At 41.5% G+C, this 19,963-nt stretch overlaps 1 protein-coding gene across 1 annotated transcript in view; it reads right to left on the bottom strand.

Moving 5' to 3' along the window:
* Window positions 1-19,963, bottom strand: part of cpne7 (copine VII) — a 59,525-nt gene that overhangs the window by 8,386 nt on the left and 31,176 nt on the right. Inside the window, exons 10-12 of the mRNA XM_060865604.1 lie at window positions 18,710-18,769; window positions 16,981-17,114; window positions 1,263-1,317 (exon numbers count right to left, since the gene is read on the bottom strand). Coding sequence (XP_060721587.1) covers window positions 1,263-1,317; window positions 16,981-17,114; window positions 18,710-18,769 — 249 coding nt within the window. The remainder of the gene's footprint in view (window positions 1-1,262; window positions 1,318-16,980; window positions 17,115-18,709; window positions 18,770-19,963) is intronic.

Here is a 19,963-nt window from a genome sequence, read left to right on the forward strand (position 1 = left end):
AGGGCGTGGTGATGTGTGACTTTGTGTGCGTGTGTGTGAGTGCGTGGTGATGTGTGACTGTGTGAGAGTGTGTGAGGGCGTGGTGATGTGTGACTGTGTGTGAGGGCGTGGTGATGTGTGACTGTGTGTGAGGGCGTGGTGATGTGTGACTTTGTGTGCGTGTGTGTGAGTGCGTGGTGATGTGTGACTGTGTGAGAGTGTGTGAGGGCGTGGTGATGTGTGACTGTGTGTGAGGGCGTGGTGATGTGTGACTGTGTGTGAGGGCGTGGTGATGTGTGACTGTGTGTGAGGGCGTGGTGATGTGTGACTGTGTGTGAGTGTGTGTGAGGGCGTGGTGATGTGTGACTGTGTGTGAGGGCGTGGTGATGTGTGACTGTGTGTGCGTGTGTGTGAGGGCGTGGTGATGTGTGAGTGTGTGTGAGGGCGTGGTGATGTGTGACTGTGTGTGAGGGCGTGGTGATGTGTGACTGTGTGTGAGGGCGTGGTGATGTGTGACTGTGTGTGCGTGTGTGTGAGGGCGTGGTGATGTGTGAGTGTGTGTGAGGGCGTGGTGATGTGTGACTGTGTGAGTGTGTGTGAGGGCGTGGTGATGTGTGAGTGTGTGTGAGGGCGTGGTGATGTGTGAGTGTGTGAGTGTGTGTGAGGGCGTGGTGATGTGTGAGTGTGTGTGAGGGCGTGGTGATGTGTGACTGTGTGTGAGTGTTTGTGAGTGTGTGTCTGTGTGTGACTGTGTGACTGTGTGTGAGGGCGTGGTGATGTGTGCGTGTGTGTGAGGGCGTGGTGATGTGTGACTGTGTGTGAGTGTTTGTGAGTGTGTGTGACTGTGTGTGACTGTGTGTGAGTGTGTGTGAGTGTGTGTGAGTGTGTGTGAGGGCGTAGTGATTGTTTACAGATGTGTGATTGTGTAATCAGGAGAGCTGACGTTAGATTAGACATGACATTTGTGGGTCATGCCCAGTAACCTCCTGGTCAGGGTCATTGTGTGTTTGTGTTTCTTTTTGAAAAATTTGTTATAAATATGCTATTTTTATTTACTTATAGATTTTTTTGATAGTAAGGAAAGTTCTGAGACGTTCAGGATGTTGTGGAGAACGTGGAAGCGAAGCCGTCTGCTTAACAGAGAGGTGACGGATGTGACCACGAACCCACCAACCGAATACCAACCGCCGCACGGCTCGCCAAGGTCAGAGGAAGTGAGTGAACCGTGAGAGTTAAATCCAAAGACGAGAGATGAATCTGAATGAGCGTGAACGCGCTCTTACCTCATAATTGGGTGGAATTCGAGCGCCGAAGCCCAGAGCCGAGAACCTTTTGTCACTGTGATAAGAGAAGAATCAGAAAGTGTTCAATTTTTTTTTTTGATCTTTTCAGACTGAAATACATTTATTACCGTTTTCCACTCGAGGCGACGGAAGCCTGGTTTCTCTGACGATAGATTTTCTCTCCGGTGCATGAATGCGTATTTCACTTAATCACAGATATTAATGACACTTTCACAATTTCTTGGATACACAAGGATCCATTCTGAGCTTAGTGACCCATACTCGGAATTCGTTCTCTGCGTTTAACCCATCCAAAGTGCACACACACACACACACACACACAGCAGTGAACACACACACACACACACCGTGAACACACACCCGGAGCAGTGGGCAGCCATTTATGCTGCGGTGCCCGGGGAGCAGTTGGGGGGGTTCGGTGCCTTGCTCAAGGGCACCTCAGTCGTGGTATTGCCGGCCCGAGACTCGAACCCACAACCTTAGTGTTAGGAGTCAAACTCTCTAACCATTAGGACACGACTTCCCCCAGAGCTTGTTCTGGAGGTACGACGTCATTGCACACAGAACAGTGCGGCAGTTTAACCTTTCTCTAACACACCCCTGTTGAATTCTTGATTCTGATTGGTCATTTTCTACACCAGTACATCATAGATTTACATTAATGGGCTCGTTTTAATACAATATCCTTACTATAGCAACGACATACAGGGACTTGTGTGTAATCGCCATCTAATACTAACAAAGAGATTCTTCTTACACGATTAAAGTCTCGTTTAACCGTGAAAAACGTCTGTGAGGAGACGATTTCTTTCTGGAGATTTTGTTTGTACGTAATATTTATGGAAGGAGTCTCTGGCGCAATCACTTTTATACACTCAGGATATGCTTTGTGGTTTCTCTAACAGAAATCGCACCGATCTGTGTTTTACACGTGAACTTTCATTCATTCATTCATCTTCTACCACTTATCCGAACTACCTCGGGTCACGGGGAGCCTGTGCCTATCTCAGGCGTCATCGGGCATCAAGGCAGGATACACCCTGGACGGAGTGCCAACCCATCACAGGGCACACACACACACACACACTCTCATTCACTCACGCAATCACACACTATGGACAATTTTCCAGAGATGCCAATCAACCTACCATGCATGTCTTTGGACCAGGGGAGGAAACCGGAGTACCCGGAGGAAACCCCCGAGGCACGGGGAGAACATGCAAACTCCACACACACAAGGTGGAGGCGGGAATCGAACCCCCAACCCTGGAGGTGTGAGGCGAACGTGCTAACCACTAAGCCACCGTGCCCCCCCACACGTGAACTTAACGTGTCGAATTAATTAGCGCTTCTTTACACCTGTCACTTTACGCTTTAGTCCTTTATCGCTTTAAAGCCCATAAATACAGTATAAATAAAGCCATTGTAGAGTATTAAATGTTCTAGATTCATCTCCTTGACATCCATCCATTGTGTTGTCTGGTTAACATGCCAAGAAACATGATCACGAAACACGAGCTAGAAAATAACAAGACAATCACATTATTCATTTAATCCCAGGAGCGACTCGCTTCTACACGTTCACACAGCATTCGGTGGCATTTGATTGTATTTCAATCGACCCCAGACCATTTTCGGACATTTTCATGCTCCGACCTTTCAGCATAAATAGATCCTGGCACCGAAAATAAAGATCAAGTGTGAAAACACGACGAGAAGTGAAACGCCAGGCACGTTTGTATCTCCTCCGGCTGCCTGCTGCTTGTCATAATCTACTCCTGCTTCTCCACTGCACTGATTTCACATCCAGATGAAAATGGCTACAGCTAATCACACAAGCCTCTGTTCCAATCAGTCGCCACAAGACTCGCTGTGACTTCAGCGCCGGCGATGCTGTGGCACGGCGCTGCGCTCACGGTGCATGTGTCATGTGTAATGGGACGGTGGAGGGATGAAAGCAGCGCCGGAGGGAGAGAAGCAAAAGAGCGAAAGACACCGCAGGGGCACATGGCTAATCACTCAGCAGGATTCTGCACTCAGCTCAGAACAGGGCAAGCAGCAGAGCAGAGGATCGAGTGCTGTGATGTTCAACACACCAGGGGAACAGAACACACCTGAGCAGCGTTCAAATCGCACTCTCGTGTTCAGGGAGCGTGTCGTTCTCCTCAATACGTGCCCAGTTATAATCCATATCGTACAAACATGCTGAGAAAGCGAGTACCACATTATAGTTCATTCTCAGAGTTCATTTCAAATCCGAAATTGTTGTCCTGCTTTTTTTTTTTTTTTTTAAGTTTATCTCCGGAAAACAAAATCAAGTTCTGGTTTAAAAAACGACTTGATACGGATTTTGAAGTCTGTGACGAATTTGTATTCCAAAAATGTCAATTTATTCATTATTTATTTTTATAATTTGTAATGTTTGGAAACTACAGAAATTAACAGCAATCGAGTGTAAGCCTACAGATCCTTCAACAGATCAAACAATCCCACGTTACAACACGTAGTTTGGCTGTTAATGACAACAGGAGATAAAATTCACTGTATAAACAATAACGATCGAGTCACAGTAACAACGTCTGTTCATTCGTTTATTCATCTGTTCTTTACTGTGTTCCTCAGAGGTTTGTTACAACACAAAAAAGATAACAGTCAGTAATACAAGAGACAACACACACACACACACACACACACATCAACATACACAGATACATGCAGTCACACACATATGCACACACAGTAACACACACACACATACACACACATTCATGCACATACACACATATACACACATAAACACACATCAACATACACAGATACATACAGTCACACACACAGTCACACACACAGTCACACACACACATCAACATACACAGATACATACAGTCACACACACATATGCACACACAGTAACACACACACATATCAACATACACAAATATATACAGTCACACACACATATGCACACACAGTAATACACACACACATACACACACATTCATGCACACACACACACACATATACACACATAAACACACATCAACATACACAGATACATACAGTCACACACACAGTCACACACACATATGCACACACAGTAATACACACACATTCATGCACACACACAGATACACACATAAACACACATCAAAATACACAGATACATAAAGTCACACACACAGATACACCCACACTTTTGCACACACACATATGCACACACAGAAACACACACACACGGATACACACATACACACACACACATCAACATACACAGATACATACAGTCACACACACAGATATACCCACACTTTTGCACACACACATATGCACACACGGTAACACACACACACGGATACACACATACACACACACACATCAACATACACAGATACATACAGTCACACACACAGATATACCCACACTTTTGCACACACATATGCACACACGGTAACACACACACACAGATACACACATACACACACACATCAACATACATAGATACATACAGTCACACACACAGATACACTCACACATATGCACACACAGTAACACACACACACACACACACATGCACACACACACACACATGCCCACACACATACACACACATCAACATACACAGATACATAGTCACACACACAGATGCACACACAGTAATACACACACATACACATAACAGAAATACACATACATGTATACACACACACACACATTCATATACACATTCATGCACACACACACATTTATACATTCATTCATACACACCTCCATCCTTATTATTCAATAAAACTGCACTGGGTATAAAATAATTTTTCATTTTTTAATACAAAAGCTTGTGTCTGTCAGGCCTGAGCTAAGCTCCATCCGACTCCTCTGTCATTCACACACATCCCATCCACAGCTCTCGGCTGACTGACAGCAGACACCTCTTCTGCACAGACTAATAACAACTTAGTATTCAGGAATAGAGCACATGGATACTACTGAGGTCGGGAAAAGTTATAGTGAATTTAAAAAAAAACTATGTTAGAAATATATTGCAGGTTAATCCAAAAAACTAATGACATATACAGTAGAATTTTCCTGGATTTCTTCTGTTGAATTCGTTTATTTATTCAGCCTCAGCAGTCTCTCTATCCTGGGAACACTGCCTGTGGGTGAGACAGGAATACACCAGTTCTCCAGTTTCATGAGGTGTTCAACTTACAATGAAATTCCAATTCGTTCGAGATTTTCACATCATTAGAATATTCTATTTTTCCTCGGTTACGTATCAGGATTTAGGGAGCACTTAATCATTACTGAGAACTCTTTAAAAGCAGGTGAATGGTTCTATGAGCTGTAATAAACATTAAATAATCACTGTAGCTCAAATTCCTCTGGTGCTTGGACCCCTAACCATCCTAATAAAATGAACAGGTGTAAGGAGAATACTGTGAGTTCTCCCGGGTTCTCATGGATGCGGTGTGATTTCCCAAGCTTGCATCATGGCATTGTGTGTGAGAATCACGGGTCTGAAACTGCACGGAATAAACGAGCACTTTGGCCCATTATCCTTACGTTATATTAGTGAGCTTGGTTTGCTTTCATTAGCTGAAGATTGAACTCAACTGAAGTATTCCTAACACCACACTCGCTGTTCAGGATGTTAGCGAGATTAATTGGCCATGCTAATTAACATAAAATAATTGAAGGAGGAGGTAGTAATTGAGAAATAACAAAAAATAAATAAATAAAACAGAATTGCTGTCCAAAAATAAAATGTTTACAACATTCCATTTCCTTCCCTGTGACTGAGGAAACAGCATGAATCAGGGAAGAGTATTCCACTTTGTATTTGGGATGTACAACATGTTTTTGTTAACATTCTCGTGTGTGTGTGTGTGTGTGTGTTTTAAGAAGTCGTCAAGAAGTCAAGAAGCTTTTATGGTCACTCCATCGATATATGTCTGACACAGTACCCAGTGACATAAGACAACGTTCCTCCAGGACCTACACAGAACAAACACAGAGCTACACGGAACAAACACAGAGCTACACAGAATAAACACAGAGCTACACGGAACAAACACAGAGCTACACAGAACAAACACAGAGCTACACGGAACAAACACAGAGCTACACGGAACAAACACAGAGCTACACGGAACAAACACAGAGCTACACAGAACAAACACAGAGCTACACAGAACAAACACAGAGCTACACGGAACAAACACAGAGCTACACGGAACAAACACAGAACAAACACAGAGCTACACAGAATAAACACAGAGCTACACAGAACAAACACAGAGCTACACGGAACAAACACAGAGCTACAAGGAACAAACACAGAGCTACACGGAACAAAAACAGAGCTACACGGAACAAACACAGAACAAACACAGAGCTACACAGAACAAACACGGAACAAACACAGAGCTACACGGAACAAACACAGAGCTACACAGAACAAACACAGAGCTACACAGAACAAACACAGAGCTACACAGAACAAACACAGAACAAACACAGAGCTACACAGAACAAACACGGAACAAACACAGAGCTACACAAAACAAACACAGAGATAAGGACTGAAGTAAGTTAGTCCTAGACACAGAAAGTGTATCTGTACAACCTGGTGTACACAGTGTGAGACACAAGACAAGAAGACAGTTCGAAGAAACAATACAAGCCATTACACAAAAGCAGCACTGACCAGTGTACATACTGTATATCCTTCAGTACAATATTGTGTGTGTGTGTGTGTGTGTGTGTAATATCAGACTGATCTCAGGTTCCACATCAATGGAGGTTTTGCTGAAGCTTTGTATCAACTGAATGAACCTAATTTTGTTTAAATGAATCCAGCCTTGTTTCTTGCTGCACATCTGAAGAACAGATGCTAACGTTTTAGCGTATGTGGGTAAAATTCTGTTTTCTTCTGCATGCTAGGATTTTCTTGTCAGCCACATTGGCATGGTGCGTACGTGTCGAGATTAACAGCACAACCGTGTTTGATGAGCGAAAGCATGATTGAGATCCACGAGCTGCTCTGACAACTGCGACTTCCTCCCACGCAGACTGACGCTTTCCACACGAGTAACAACCAGTTCTTTTTTCAGCCTCTCTTACAATCGTGCTGCTTTTTAGACTCCAGTTAAAACGGGTCAAGCGAACTACGTCCCTTTTAGCTATCAGATGCATTTTATTCAAGAATTTTATTTAAATATTAACATCTGATATTCCACTCTTTATTTTCTTTTGTCTTTCTGTGTTCAGACAAGATCACGGTAAAACTCACGATCGATTAAGACAAGAAACAAAACACACACTGTGCTCTTTTCATGTTTCTCCTCAACAGTACGATGTTTTTCCCCATAAAGTCTCACAGGGGGGAAAAAAAAATAAAAAATCAGCCACAGGAGGCAAGCAGGAAGTCACGGCACCTGGACACGCCTCCCGGAGCAGATGTGCCTCACAGCTGTAAACGGGCAAATCCAGCTTTTAATGAAAGCCCAGAGGATCGACCTGCGGCAAGCCGAGGAAGAGCGACGGCCAGAAATTAGTCATGAATCTCTCAGCCAAAAGCACATTTGCTCTGACAAGAGATCAGAACAAATGCAGAAATAAAGTGCATCTAGAGCGAAGAGGCGAATCCAGATTAGTTCATTATTTTCCTGACGTTTCGGGAGGTGAGTCACGGTGAGTCACGGTGCCGGAGGCCAGGTGAAATCTTGGCACCCGTTATTATCTGCTGGTGGATGAAGAATACACAAAGAAACACAGATAGACACACACACGGACACACATACACACAAACCCACATACACATACACACACACACACACACACACACGCCCATGTATATATATTAAAATATCCATTACACGAGAACACATGAAAAATGATTAAGAACCCTTAATCGTCCTATAATCAGATTTTAATGACATTTTATTTCTCTCTCATTATTCTTTAATAACAAAATTCTCTTAAGTGTCATTGCTTGCACGGAACAAGATGAAATTAGCACTTAGCCGTTTTCAGGAGTATAAATGAAACGACGTACTCCATGTTATGTTGTGTGTTAAATCTCCTGAGAACAAGAGAAATAAAAAAACACCACAGTGAAGCAACAGGTCAGGAACTGAAGAGCAGAAATATTACGATAAAAAGGGATTAAAAGTCTGTAGAGTTATGTTTCAATTTGTGCTAATACTTGGTAGATCGTATCTCTACATAAGGTCATGGTGTCAGGACTCAGGAGCCCAGACTTTGGCCATGTGCTTTTTGTTTACGTTCTGTGTTCACGTCTCTGCCCCGCCCTTGTCTCGTCCTCCCAGCCTCTGCACACCTGTCCCTCCTGTCTATTTGCACAACATGGTCATGTGACATATCAAAACACTCAGCACAATGTGGCGAACTGCCTCACGTGTATTGTGGTCACGTCACGTGGCGTCACGTGAAAATCAAAGATTAGCACAACATGGACATGTGCCATATCAAAACACTCAGCACGATGAGGGGAACTTGCCACGTGCAAGCACCATTCACATTTTCTTCAGGAAATGTACATTCTAGTTATTATTAGTATTTAGTTAAGCCGCGTTGCCTTGAGCAGCGTGGAATCCTTTGTTTTCTTCTGTTTTCTGCGTTGTCCTGTCTCCAGTCTGTGTCCATGTTTCGTGTTTTTTATGTTAATAAATCCCGTTTTTGTTTTACGCTATCCGGCATTTGGATCTTTTATCCCCGCGTTCGTGACACATGGGGAACCTGGAGGAACTGAGGCGCAATCTCACACACACACACACTCAATAATCAATTCAGAGATGTCAATCAGCCTACAATGCACATCTTTGGACTAGAGGAGGAAACCCGGAGAAACCCCTGATGAACGAGTAGAACGATCAAACTCCACACACAGAGCAGAGACGGGAATCAAACCCACAACCCTAGAGGTACGAGGCAAACATACACGTACACATAAGTATATTTCTGTCAGGACCACTTTGTCAAATGAGAATGTATTAGATGATAGCATACAGTTAGTGTCAGCGGTACGGTTCTGTTCCCGCCCGTGCGCATGCGTGGACCGAGCGGTGAGAGCAGCAACTGAAAATACTTTTACATTTACAGCATTTAGCAGACACTCTTATCCAGAGTGACTTACATTGTCTTATTTCAGTTTATACACCAGAGCAATTGAGGGTTAAGGGCCTTGCTCAGGGGCCCTGCAGTGCCAACTTGGTGGTCCTGGGATTCGAACCAATGACCTTCCGATCAGTAGTCGAACACCTTAACAAAATAGAATAGACCCCATAACAGAACCATTAATCATGCATAGAGTTGTTGTTTTTTTTTTGCAAATAATAAATGAATAAATGGATAAATAAATAATTAAATAATTAGAGAGAGGGAGAGAGAGAGAAAAAAATATGTGGAGATTTAAGACGTGAACTGGTACACGAACACGGGTTCCGACATGGTGGAGTCGGGGTTGGAGGAGGGAGTTTAAGTCGCAGCAGCAGCGACGCGCTAGAAAGCGGCTCAGTGAATGGGAATTTAAATGGTCGGGTAATATGGATGTCGTAACCGGGTCGGTGAGCGTCGTGGACAGCTGATGAACAGCTGATGCACGCTTGACCACGTGGCCTGTCAGAGCTAACGCGAAGCTTGATAAAAATATTTTCTCTTTATTTTACTCATGCACCAATTCCTACCCAGCACTCAGCTCTCTCCTTACACGTAACCGAGTCTGACACGTGCTTCCTCTGAGACATCAAGAACATCTGCTCATGCTGCATCACAGGACACTGTAACATACTGTAGACCCAGAGGACAACACCGTCCACTCTCTTCTGTGTGCATGACATCAGAGATACACACGTCTGGAAGTTTTGCGTTCTGGACTTTTAGCGACGTATCAGTACAGTATGACATTAGCGTGGATTCTAAACTTTTATGTACACGAACAGATCTTTAAATGAAGGAATTTATTCCATTTATTCTGAACATAAAGGAAATTGAGATGTTTTTTAACGTTTATGTAACATTATAGGTCTTCATATATTCCTGCCAGATTTTTTTTTACACATTTATTTTCCTGCAAATGGGGAATCAATTTTAATTGGTCTAGGAGATGGAGCAAGAACAATCGATCGTATTGATTTATTTTTTTTTTTACATTTTACAGTCAACCCTAAAGCTTCTGGCTAAAAAAAATGTGGATGAATATATAAAATAAACCCACGCAATTAGTGATCATTTGATCTCAACTGTAATTAAAACATTATTAATCAATTAATTACCGATTATTGTGTAGTTTTCTGAATAACGCTGGTTTCAAAAGTATTGGCACCCCTATAATTTAAGAAATCCTCTGCTGTAGCACTATAACTTTTTCAGATGACTAAATAAAATAAAACCATTCTAAAATATTATTAGCAATATTATTGTCTGTCTATGAGATTAAAAAAATGTCTCCAACATTCGGTTTTCCTTAAGTGCTACAGTCTTTTTCTGATTTCTGATTTTTCTTGGTTAAATCGTGTCATTTCTCAGGGAATGGAGAAAAAATAATTTTCCTTAAAGAATAAACGTAAAAATTAAGAAGAAATGGTATCTGTAGTGAACTTAGTTAATACTTTTGTGCTAATACTTAGTGCACTTTTATCCTCTACTATACAGCTGAAAAAGTAACGTCATTTTTACCATCTGGCGAATCGTCTACTGTGGCCAATAAAAGCGCTAAAACCCTTCCTGCGATGTCTAACAATATTTGAGACATTTAGTAATTAAAGTTTGTACCAACAAATAAAAATAGTTCAAAGAATATTTCAGATAAAAATAGGGGTGTCAATATTTCTGATGTTTTTAGACATATTATTATTTAAAGACTTTCAATTGTACATTCTGTTTTGCGCAGTTTTTTCAATACAACGCTAGTTTCAAAAGTAATGGCACCCCTAATCATCAGTCATATTTGGTGAAACTAGGTTTTTTTTTTTCATGGACGTCAACAATTCTGACATGATTCTGAGAGAGAATTTTACTTAAAGAACTCATTCATTCATCCATTCATTCTTCTACCGCTTATCCGAACTATCTCGGGTCACGGGGAGCCTGTGCCTATCTCAGGCGTCATCGGGCATCAAGGCAGGATACACCCTGGACGGAGTGCCAACCCATCACAGCGCACACACACACACACACTCTCATTCACTCACGCAATCACACACTATGGACAATTTTCCAGAGATGCCAATCAACCTACCATGCATGTCTTTGGACCGGGGAGGAAACCGGAGTACCCGGAGGAAACCCCCGAGGCACGGGGAGAACATGCAAACTCAATTTGGAATCGAACCCCAACCCTGGAGGTGTGAGGTGAATGTGCTAACAACTAAGCCACCGTGCCCCCTACTTAAAGAACTGTTTAATATAAATGATTTAGGTAATAAATAAATAATTTTTTTGCAGTGCAAATTTAATCATTTGTTCATTTGCTTGAAGGGTGGCAATAATTTTAGAGTCAGCTGTATGCTATTAAATTGGGTCTTAAGTACAATCAGGTATTTGTGTTATTTTGTGTTATTAGTGTTTGTGTAGCAGGACTGAAGTCACAGATGAGATGTCTGATAACGAGACACAGACAGATCGCACTTCCTCCTCGGGAAGTCATGTGACGTCTATAATTCACAGAACCAGCTGTGAGAGAGAGAAAAAAGCCACAGGGCTGCTAATGAGAAGCTGATAAATATGGAGATTTTCCCGGACAGTCTTGTCTCATCTCATTCTCACTTGTTTTGTGTTGTGCTCTTGTGGGCAGCTCGGGGGCAAACAATTCCTCCATCCTACAAGCAGCACCAAATTTATCTGCAGGTTTTCACCTGGTGTGTGTGGCAGAAACGCTTCGAGCGAGCAGCCCACACACAGCGTAGGAGGCCAACGCTGGAGGACTTCGAACATCCTGAACCCAAAATGTCTACCCCCTGAACTCTGATTCTATTTTAAGACAAAGCTTTGTGTTAAGCTTTAAATCTGTGTTTGGATTCATCAAGTCAAATGAGAAAAAATATACACACAGTTTAACATCTGTAGTGAACATCAAACCAAAATAAGCTGATGTTCATTTATGGCTGAATTATCGTGTCCATCCGTGTTGATGACTGAACGTCTTCCTCGCGTCTCGCTCCACAGTGGTGTTAATAAGAAGCTCATACTGTATGAAAGTAGACACTCAGGACTTTAAGACTTTGTAGAGTTTCATCACTATTTCTGTTTTTTCTCTACAATACTAGAGGTGATATTTTCATAGATAAGACACAGATGTTTGTATGTTCAGAGTAAATGTTGATATCAAACCCATTTCTGCTCTCTGAGAAGCTCCGAGTGTTTGTTCATCTAAAAAGCAGCTCAGATTTATCTTCAACACTAAAATTCAGTATAAGATCATCAACAGAGGGACAAACTACGGTGGCCGGGAAGTGCAAAACAAATTAAACAAGTCAGACAACCCGGAAGAGGTTGGTATAGTTTGTGAATGGAAACTTACCATCATCAGACGAGACACCTTTCATTCACCTGTATATCTTTAATGACAGGTGTCTTGTCCAATGATCGGTAAGTTTCCATTCACAAACTATACCTACCACTTCCGGGTTGTCTGAATCGGTGCACGAAACACATTAACAAATCAGAAAACACAACGACATTTCAGACAACCCGGAAGAGGTTGGTATAGTTTGTGATTGGACAAGACACCTGTCACTCAAGGTATACATGAAGTACAACAGTCTGCCGCAGGGAAAAGTTGTAATGGATGGATGGAATGGATTACTGTGGATTAATTCTGTTATTTTCTTATATTTAAACGGAGAACTTTACACATTACACATAAGATTCCATACCTGTATATCTTGAGTGACAGGTGTCTTGTCCAATGATCGGTAAGTTTCCATTCAAAAACAATACACTACCGTTTCAGGGTTGTCTGACTTTTTATTGTGTTTTTGGATTTGTTAATTTGTTTTGCACTTCTCAGCCACCGTAACAAACACACGTCTAAAACACACCGAAAGAACGACAGAGTCCTGATTTATTTTAGATCAGACTCACAGACTCGACATCAGACGGACGACTGTTTATACCGAGCGAAACGTCTGATAGGACGCCAGTGTACTGGTACATATAATAAATAATAAATTAATAATATAATAAACTACAAAATAGCGGACGTGCTGCATCAAGTACTATTTTATAAACCATCAAATACTGACTGCTGAAGCCGTGTTGTTAATTTGCAGCGATTAACGTAATCATTACAGCAACATACTGACAATACACCTGACATCAGTTCAACACTCATCACCTCATCATTCCTACATCATCATAATAATGTTCTGATTATTATTCACAACATCGTCTCCTGTTTTAATATCACAACCTGAATAACGTCGTGTCTCTCCTGACTTCTTTTGAGATATTATTATTTAGCTGTTCTCAGTTTCTCCAAATTTGTTGTGCTCAAGTTTTCTTAAAATGCTGGTTTTAAAAGTAATGGCACCCCTACTGTTCGTATTTGGAGAAACGCAATTCTTTTACGGGTGTCGATTATTTTGAGGTGATTTTGAGAGAAAAACAGTAGCTGTAATTGTTTGATAGCACAATTAAAAATCACCTTAACTCTCATACGGTGTATCATAATATAAGCTTTTTATTTATTTTTAACTTTAACATAGGCTTCTTAAGTCCTTTCTCGTGGGTGTCAACAATTTGAAGAGAATAAGTAACTTAGTAAAAAGGCAGAATCTGTAATTATTTGAGTGCAAAAATTCAATAATTTGTCCATTCATTTGAACAGTGAACATCTTTTGTTTAAAGACTGCTGTAATTTGAGAAAAGTATCATAACCTTAAAAAAAACACAAACTGCATGCATTAGTACAAGGGCGTCGATTTGGGTAGGGACGGTAGGGACGGTAGGGACGGTAGGGACATGTCCCTACCAATATCCAGGGAACACTCAATTGTCCCTAGCAATAATTCGACCAAGCCTATATATATATATATATATATATATATACATAACCACTGATGTCCGTCTGTGTCTTGTGCTTTTTTACTTATTTCATTTAACATTTATCCAGGAATCATTAAATAAGGTGAAAAATATTTTACAACAGCGTTCTGTAAAAAAATAGCGCAACTTGTGGAACACAAACGGTTAACAGATTTACCCCCTGCAATGAATCCCGCCTCTGTAACTCACCTCTCTAAAAGGATTGGCCTTTGCCTTTTTTGAGTCCTGCTCAAAATTGTGATTATGCAGCTACCGGTATGTGAGTAAGAAAGTATTCTTATAACAACAGGTTTATGCACAAAATACAGGGAATGTTGTCCCCACCAATGTCAAATAAATTATGTCCCCACCAATGTCAAATAAATTATGTCCCCACCAATGTCAAATAAATTATGTCCCCACCAATGACAAAATCAAACTTACGCCATTGCATTAGTATTTGATTTGATTAATAATCTGAACAGAGCACAAATCAATTCTACATGCGAAGCCTGATTCTGGAGTAAATACTGAAGTAAAACCTGAACATAAATCAGCTTTATTGGATGTCTGAAATGAGAGACGCAGAAGGAAACGATCATCAGTTACATGGCTCAGTGTTTCAGCTCTAACAAGCAACCAACCTAACTGAGACATTCATTTTGGCCTGAATTCTGCACTAATACGGCTCCGGCTCCTGTGGGAACGAGTGTTGTCAGGGCTGGAAGTCTCTAATAAGCCACGCTGGCATGGGGACCATCCCCAGCTCTGGCGTCTGGCAAGACTACATGCCGCATGGGTTGTTGTTAGGACAGAGCCCAGAGGAGGAAAAAAAAACAGACTCATGTGATCAGACCGCCCGTCAACACCTTCACAACCTGTCAGGACGCTCTGGGCTCATCAGCCAACAGCTCTGACAACGAGAGCAGCAGCACAGCATGCAGTGTCGGCAGAGAAACAAACCGCCACGTAAAAATACCAGCAGAGCTTCTAGTCAAGTTAACTGGATAGTTCCCTGGAGTCCTCTCCTCAGACTTGATGGGCATATCAGTTGTTTCACTTAATCTTGTTTTGGCAGGAATGAACAGGCCGAGGAGTCATGAGAAGAGCTCTGGACTGCACTGATATTCGAACGAGGATGGGAAAGTCACACGTTTTGAACTGTAAATAATATATTTCAGTCATGCCGTCTTACAAACATAGTCTAAACATGTAATTAAACTCAGTTGGAAAAAAATTATTATAGCAGATTATACAGTGTATATTAATTAAAAGTTATTCATTCATTCATTCATTTTCTACCGCTTATCTGAACTACCTCGGGTCACGGGGAGCCTGTGCCTATCTCAGGCGTCATCGGGCATCAAGGCAGGATACACCCTGGACGGAGTGCCAACCCATCACAGGGCACACACACACACTCATTCACTCACGCAATCACACACTACGGACAATTTTCCAGAGATGCCAATCAACCTACCATGCATGTCTTTGGACCGGGGGAGGAAACCGGAGTACCCGGAGGAAACCCCCGAGGCACGGGGAGAACATGCAAACTCCACACACACAAGGTGGAGGTGGGAATCGAACCCCCAACCCTGGAGGTGTGAGGCGCATGTGCTAACCACTAAGCCACCGTGACCCCCACCCCGGGTTATAGTTTCACTAAATCGGATACACGACAAAGTTAAGAAGAGCGAAAAAAAGACGCTCTTAGAATCACAGAACAGTCAGGATATAAACAACACTTGAGACAGAACAGAAAAAATTAATCAACAATAGATGGGATGGTGTGATGAAACGCAGTTACTGTTACCACGTGAAGGTAAACTTCAGTATAAATGTCATACAAAATCCATACAAAAATTGGGAAAGAAATTTCTGTTACCTTTTACCTGTTTACACTGAATTAGTGTCCAGTCAAATTTCCCACTGATTATATAAGCAATCTTTTGTTTTTTTTATGATCCTTCACACCTACTTTGATAAAAAAGTGCAGTCTGTTTGGTAGAAGCTCAACCTCAAGGTGTTGCTTCACTTCCCGCTGAAACAAAGCACTGATATTGGAGACTCCTTACATAAATAAACATTTAACAAGCACCACCTTACAGAAAGCATCACCATGAAAACATTTATTAAAAATGTTATGAAATTTATTATAAAAATTATGAAAGAAAAAATTTTTTCTGTATTTTATACTAATCTCGGTGATGTCATCAAAATGACTACAGCACAAAAACAGTAGGACTCCATATTACACACTGGAAACGACTTACAATCCTTTCCATTCATCATGTCATATCTGGCACAAATCCAGTAATAAGAGGGTTCAGATCCTGAAGCTTTAAATCGATTCTTGGCAAACGTTCTTACTCCAAGTTGATTTGAACTTTTGTAAACTTTGGTAAATGACATTCGCATAGAAAGCAATTAATGACATAAAAAATTAGCCTTCGATCCGATTCCACACATCTCTCCTGCATCAACTTTCAATCACATCACTGAAAAATTCTCCACACGTTCCAGACCCGGTTAGACGAACTGCCGTAAATTCAACTTAAGATCTGTTATATAGAAAATCCCAACTCAATTTCCCCACACACTTTATTTCATATAGATCAGCTCTTTGCAGCAGAGCGGGAATCAGGATTACCTGTCATAATCCTGGCAGATCTCACCCACGGCTATCAAAGCCTTCAGGTACTCGTTGGGCTGGTACGGGTTGATGTAGTGGAGCGAGCAGCTATTGCGGGGGTCTCCGTTTGATGCCGTGAAATCGATGGCAACCTGGAGGAAGAGACACATCATCAGACATCGACCTGTTAACGTCTCGAATTAAAACGTGACACAGGAAGTCACTGCCAGGTCCTATTTTAGAGCTGGAACTTAGTAAATAATCTAATGAGCGAGTGTTGCTGCGGGAAACCTGTCTCGTGTGTATGTAACTGAGTCTAATTAGTCAGCCGTCAGACGGCGCGTCTTCAGTGACGCTGTATGAGAAGCAGAACCACTGCTAAAAATATATCTGTAGCATTAAATCTGAAAAAACACAACACTACTCATGTGTAGAATTCAAAACAGTATAATATCTGTTGTACTGTTTCCTAATTGAACGATATTAATTAAACAATTAAGCACAGAATAAAAGTAAATGTAATGTAAATGTTAAAGCCCTCAGGTCATGCATGATAGTTCCATTTAACGCTGGGAGACGTCCGCGGAAGTTCGCTCCTGTTGTCACTTACATTATAGCAGTACCTTCATTATACCAGTGCCTCTTTTCTCTTAAGTAAATAAAGTCCGTCCTGAAGATGACGGAAAAGTTACAGCTGCACCTCTAACTGTTAGAGTGCTAACGGTGGAGACTAAGATGTTAATCGTACAGAAAACATCTGTATTCATTATTTATTATAGTAAAGTGTTGAATGTTAGATGGTACAATGGATAAGTGATTAAGGTTATGGGTTCAATTTCCTGCCTCGATCAGTGTGTGTGTGGAGTTTGAATGTTCTCCATTCCAACGACATGTGTTGTAGGCTGAATGGCATCTCAAAATGATCCATAAAAGATCCACACGGATATGTGGAGGACATCCAAAACTCCACTCTCACTCACTCATTCATTCACTCATTTTCTACCGCTTATCCGAACTACCTTGTGTCACTGGGATCTCAGGCGTCATCGGGCATCAAGGCAGGATACACCCTGGACGGAGTGCCAACCCATCACAGGGCACACACACACTCTCATTCACTCACGCAATCACACACTACGGACAATTTTCCAGAGACGCCAATCAACCTACCATGCATGTCTTTGGACCAGGGGAGGAAACCGGAGTACCCAGAGGAAACCCCCGAGGCACGGGGAGAACATGCAAACTCCATACACACAAGGCGGAGGCGGGAATCGAACCCACAACCCTGGAGGTGTGAGGTGAACGTACTAACCACTAAGCCACCGTACCCCCCCTCCAAAACTCCACAAAGACGATAATTTTATCCTTATTTTAGGTTAGGATTGAACCAGGAACCCTGGAGCTGTGAAACTACAAAAATTCTTTCATATTGTTAATCCATAAATATTCTTCTACTGGTTTGGTCGATATCTAAAGTCTAAGGGACCGAAGGAGCTTTGAATTCATTCATGCCTTTGCTTATAGCAGGACATTTTCCAGCAACAATGATTCACTTTCACACTCTGGGGAAAACCAAGCCGATCTGCTGATGTGCTGTAGTGAGGGTTTCATCGGTAGAGTAAGCGAATGTGATGAGAAAAGCCGACACAGAACAGGGTACAAATGTGCATGCGTTAGCGCTCTGAGAATGGATTCCTCATTGTTTAGAAGCAAGCTTGAATTTCCATTTTGATACAGTACTTACTGTAAAGTGAATCTGGCATCCTCCCATGATGTAGTCCAAGAAGGAGTAAACTCTGTGGAGCTGTGGAACAGAGAACTCAGCATTAATCTCACAACTCAGTGACCTGGTGAGATAAACAACAAATGCGGAAGCTTTGAAGTCTTAAATAAATATTAAGTCTCAATAAATGCAATTTAAAATCAATGGCATGCATTTTGTAGGTCTTGGATTTCAAGTTTGTTTTAATTATTTAACGTTATTATTTGCTCTCTAGCCAGATTTTCCTTCTTGTACCAGGTTTGATAAAAATTCCATCAGAAATACATCTCCAAAACACAGAAACAGACAGATTTTTAATAATTTACTCCCAACGTGGCACCTAAACCCACATAATTTTCCAACCATTTTTTAAATTGATGCCAACCCTGTTTTAAATTGGAAAAAACATACATTTTCCCTGCTGCTGTGTCTCAAATAGCTCAAACAAGTGTTTTAAATCCCACACTTTTAAAAATACTAAATTCAACCCTATACACTAACCTTAACCCTACATCAACTCTAACCCTACATCAACCCTAACCCTACACTGACCCTACACTAACCTCTAACCCTACACTAACCTCTAACCCTATACTGACCCTAAACTAACCCTAACCCTACATCAACCCTAACCCAAACTCTAACCCTACACTAACCTCTAACCCTATACTGACCCTACACTAACCCTAACCCTCCACCAACCCTATCTCTACACCAACCCTAACCCTACACCAGGGGTCGGTAACCCGCGGCTGCCGCTCACTGTAGATTTGGAAAATAAATATTTAATTTAAATTTATTTTATTTTAGTTAGTTAGTATTTAGAATGACATTTTTTTCAAAACTAAGATTATGATGCTCTTGTAACATTAAAATAAACCGTGTTTAATTTTTTTGTCGCTCAAAATACGCGTCATAACCGCTGACTTGCGATATCCGACACACAGAAGCAGACGCGTTTTTGGTTTGCTGCAGCCGGCAAGTTAAAATTTTGACGTCATGAATACGAAGAGGACTCGATTAGACACTGAACATTTTATTTCAAAGTAACCTTCAACCCAGCATCTTTTTTGTTAAGGTGAGTTCTTTAAGGTGAGTTCAAACTGTTCAAAATATTTTTGTTTGCCTGCAGAAATAAAATAGGCGTTTACTCTGTAGCAGGTCATTGATGTCATTAATACAACACACTACAGTTTTTTCTGTACTGTCCATAAAGGTAAAAAACGATATATACAG

The sequence above is a fragment of the Tachysurus vachellii genome, chromosome 1 (assembly GCF_030014155.1).
Source record: "Tachysurus vachellii isolate PV-2020 chromosome 1, HZAU_Pvac_v1, whole genome shotgun sequence".
Taxonomy (NCBI): Eukaryota; Metazoa; Chordata; class Actinopteri; order Siluriformes; family Bagridae; genus Tachysurus; species Tachysurus vachellii.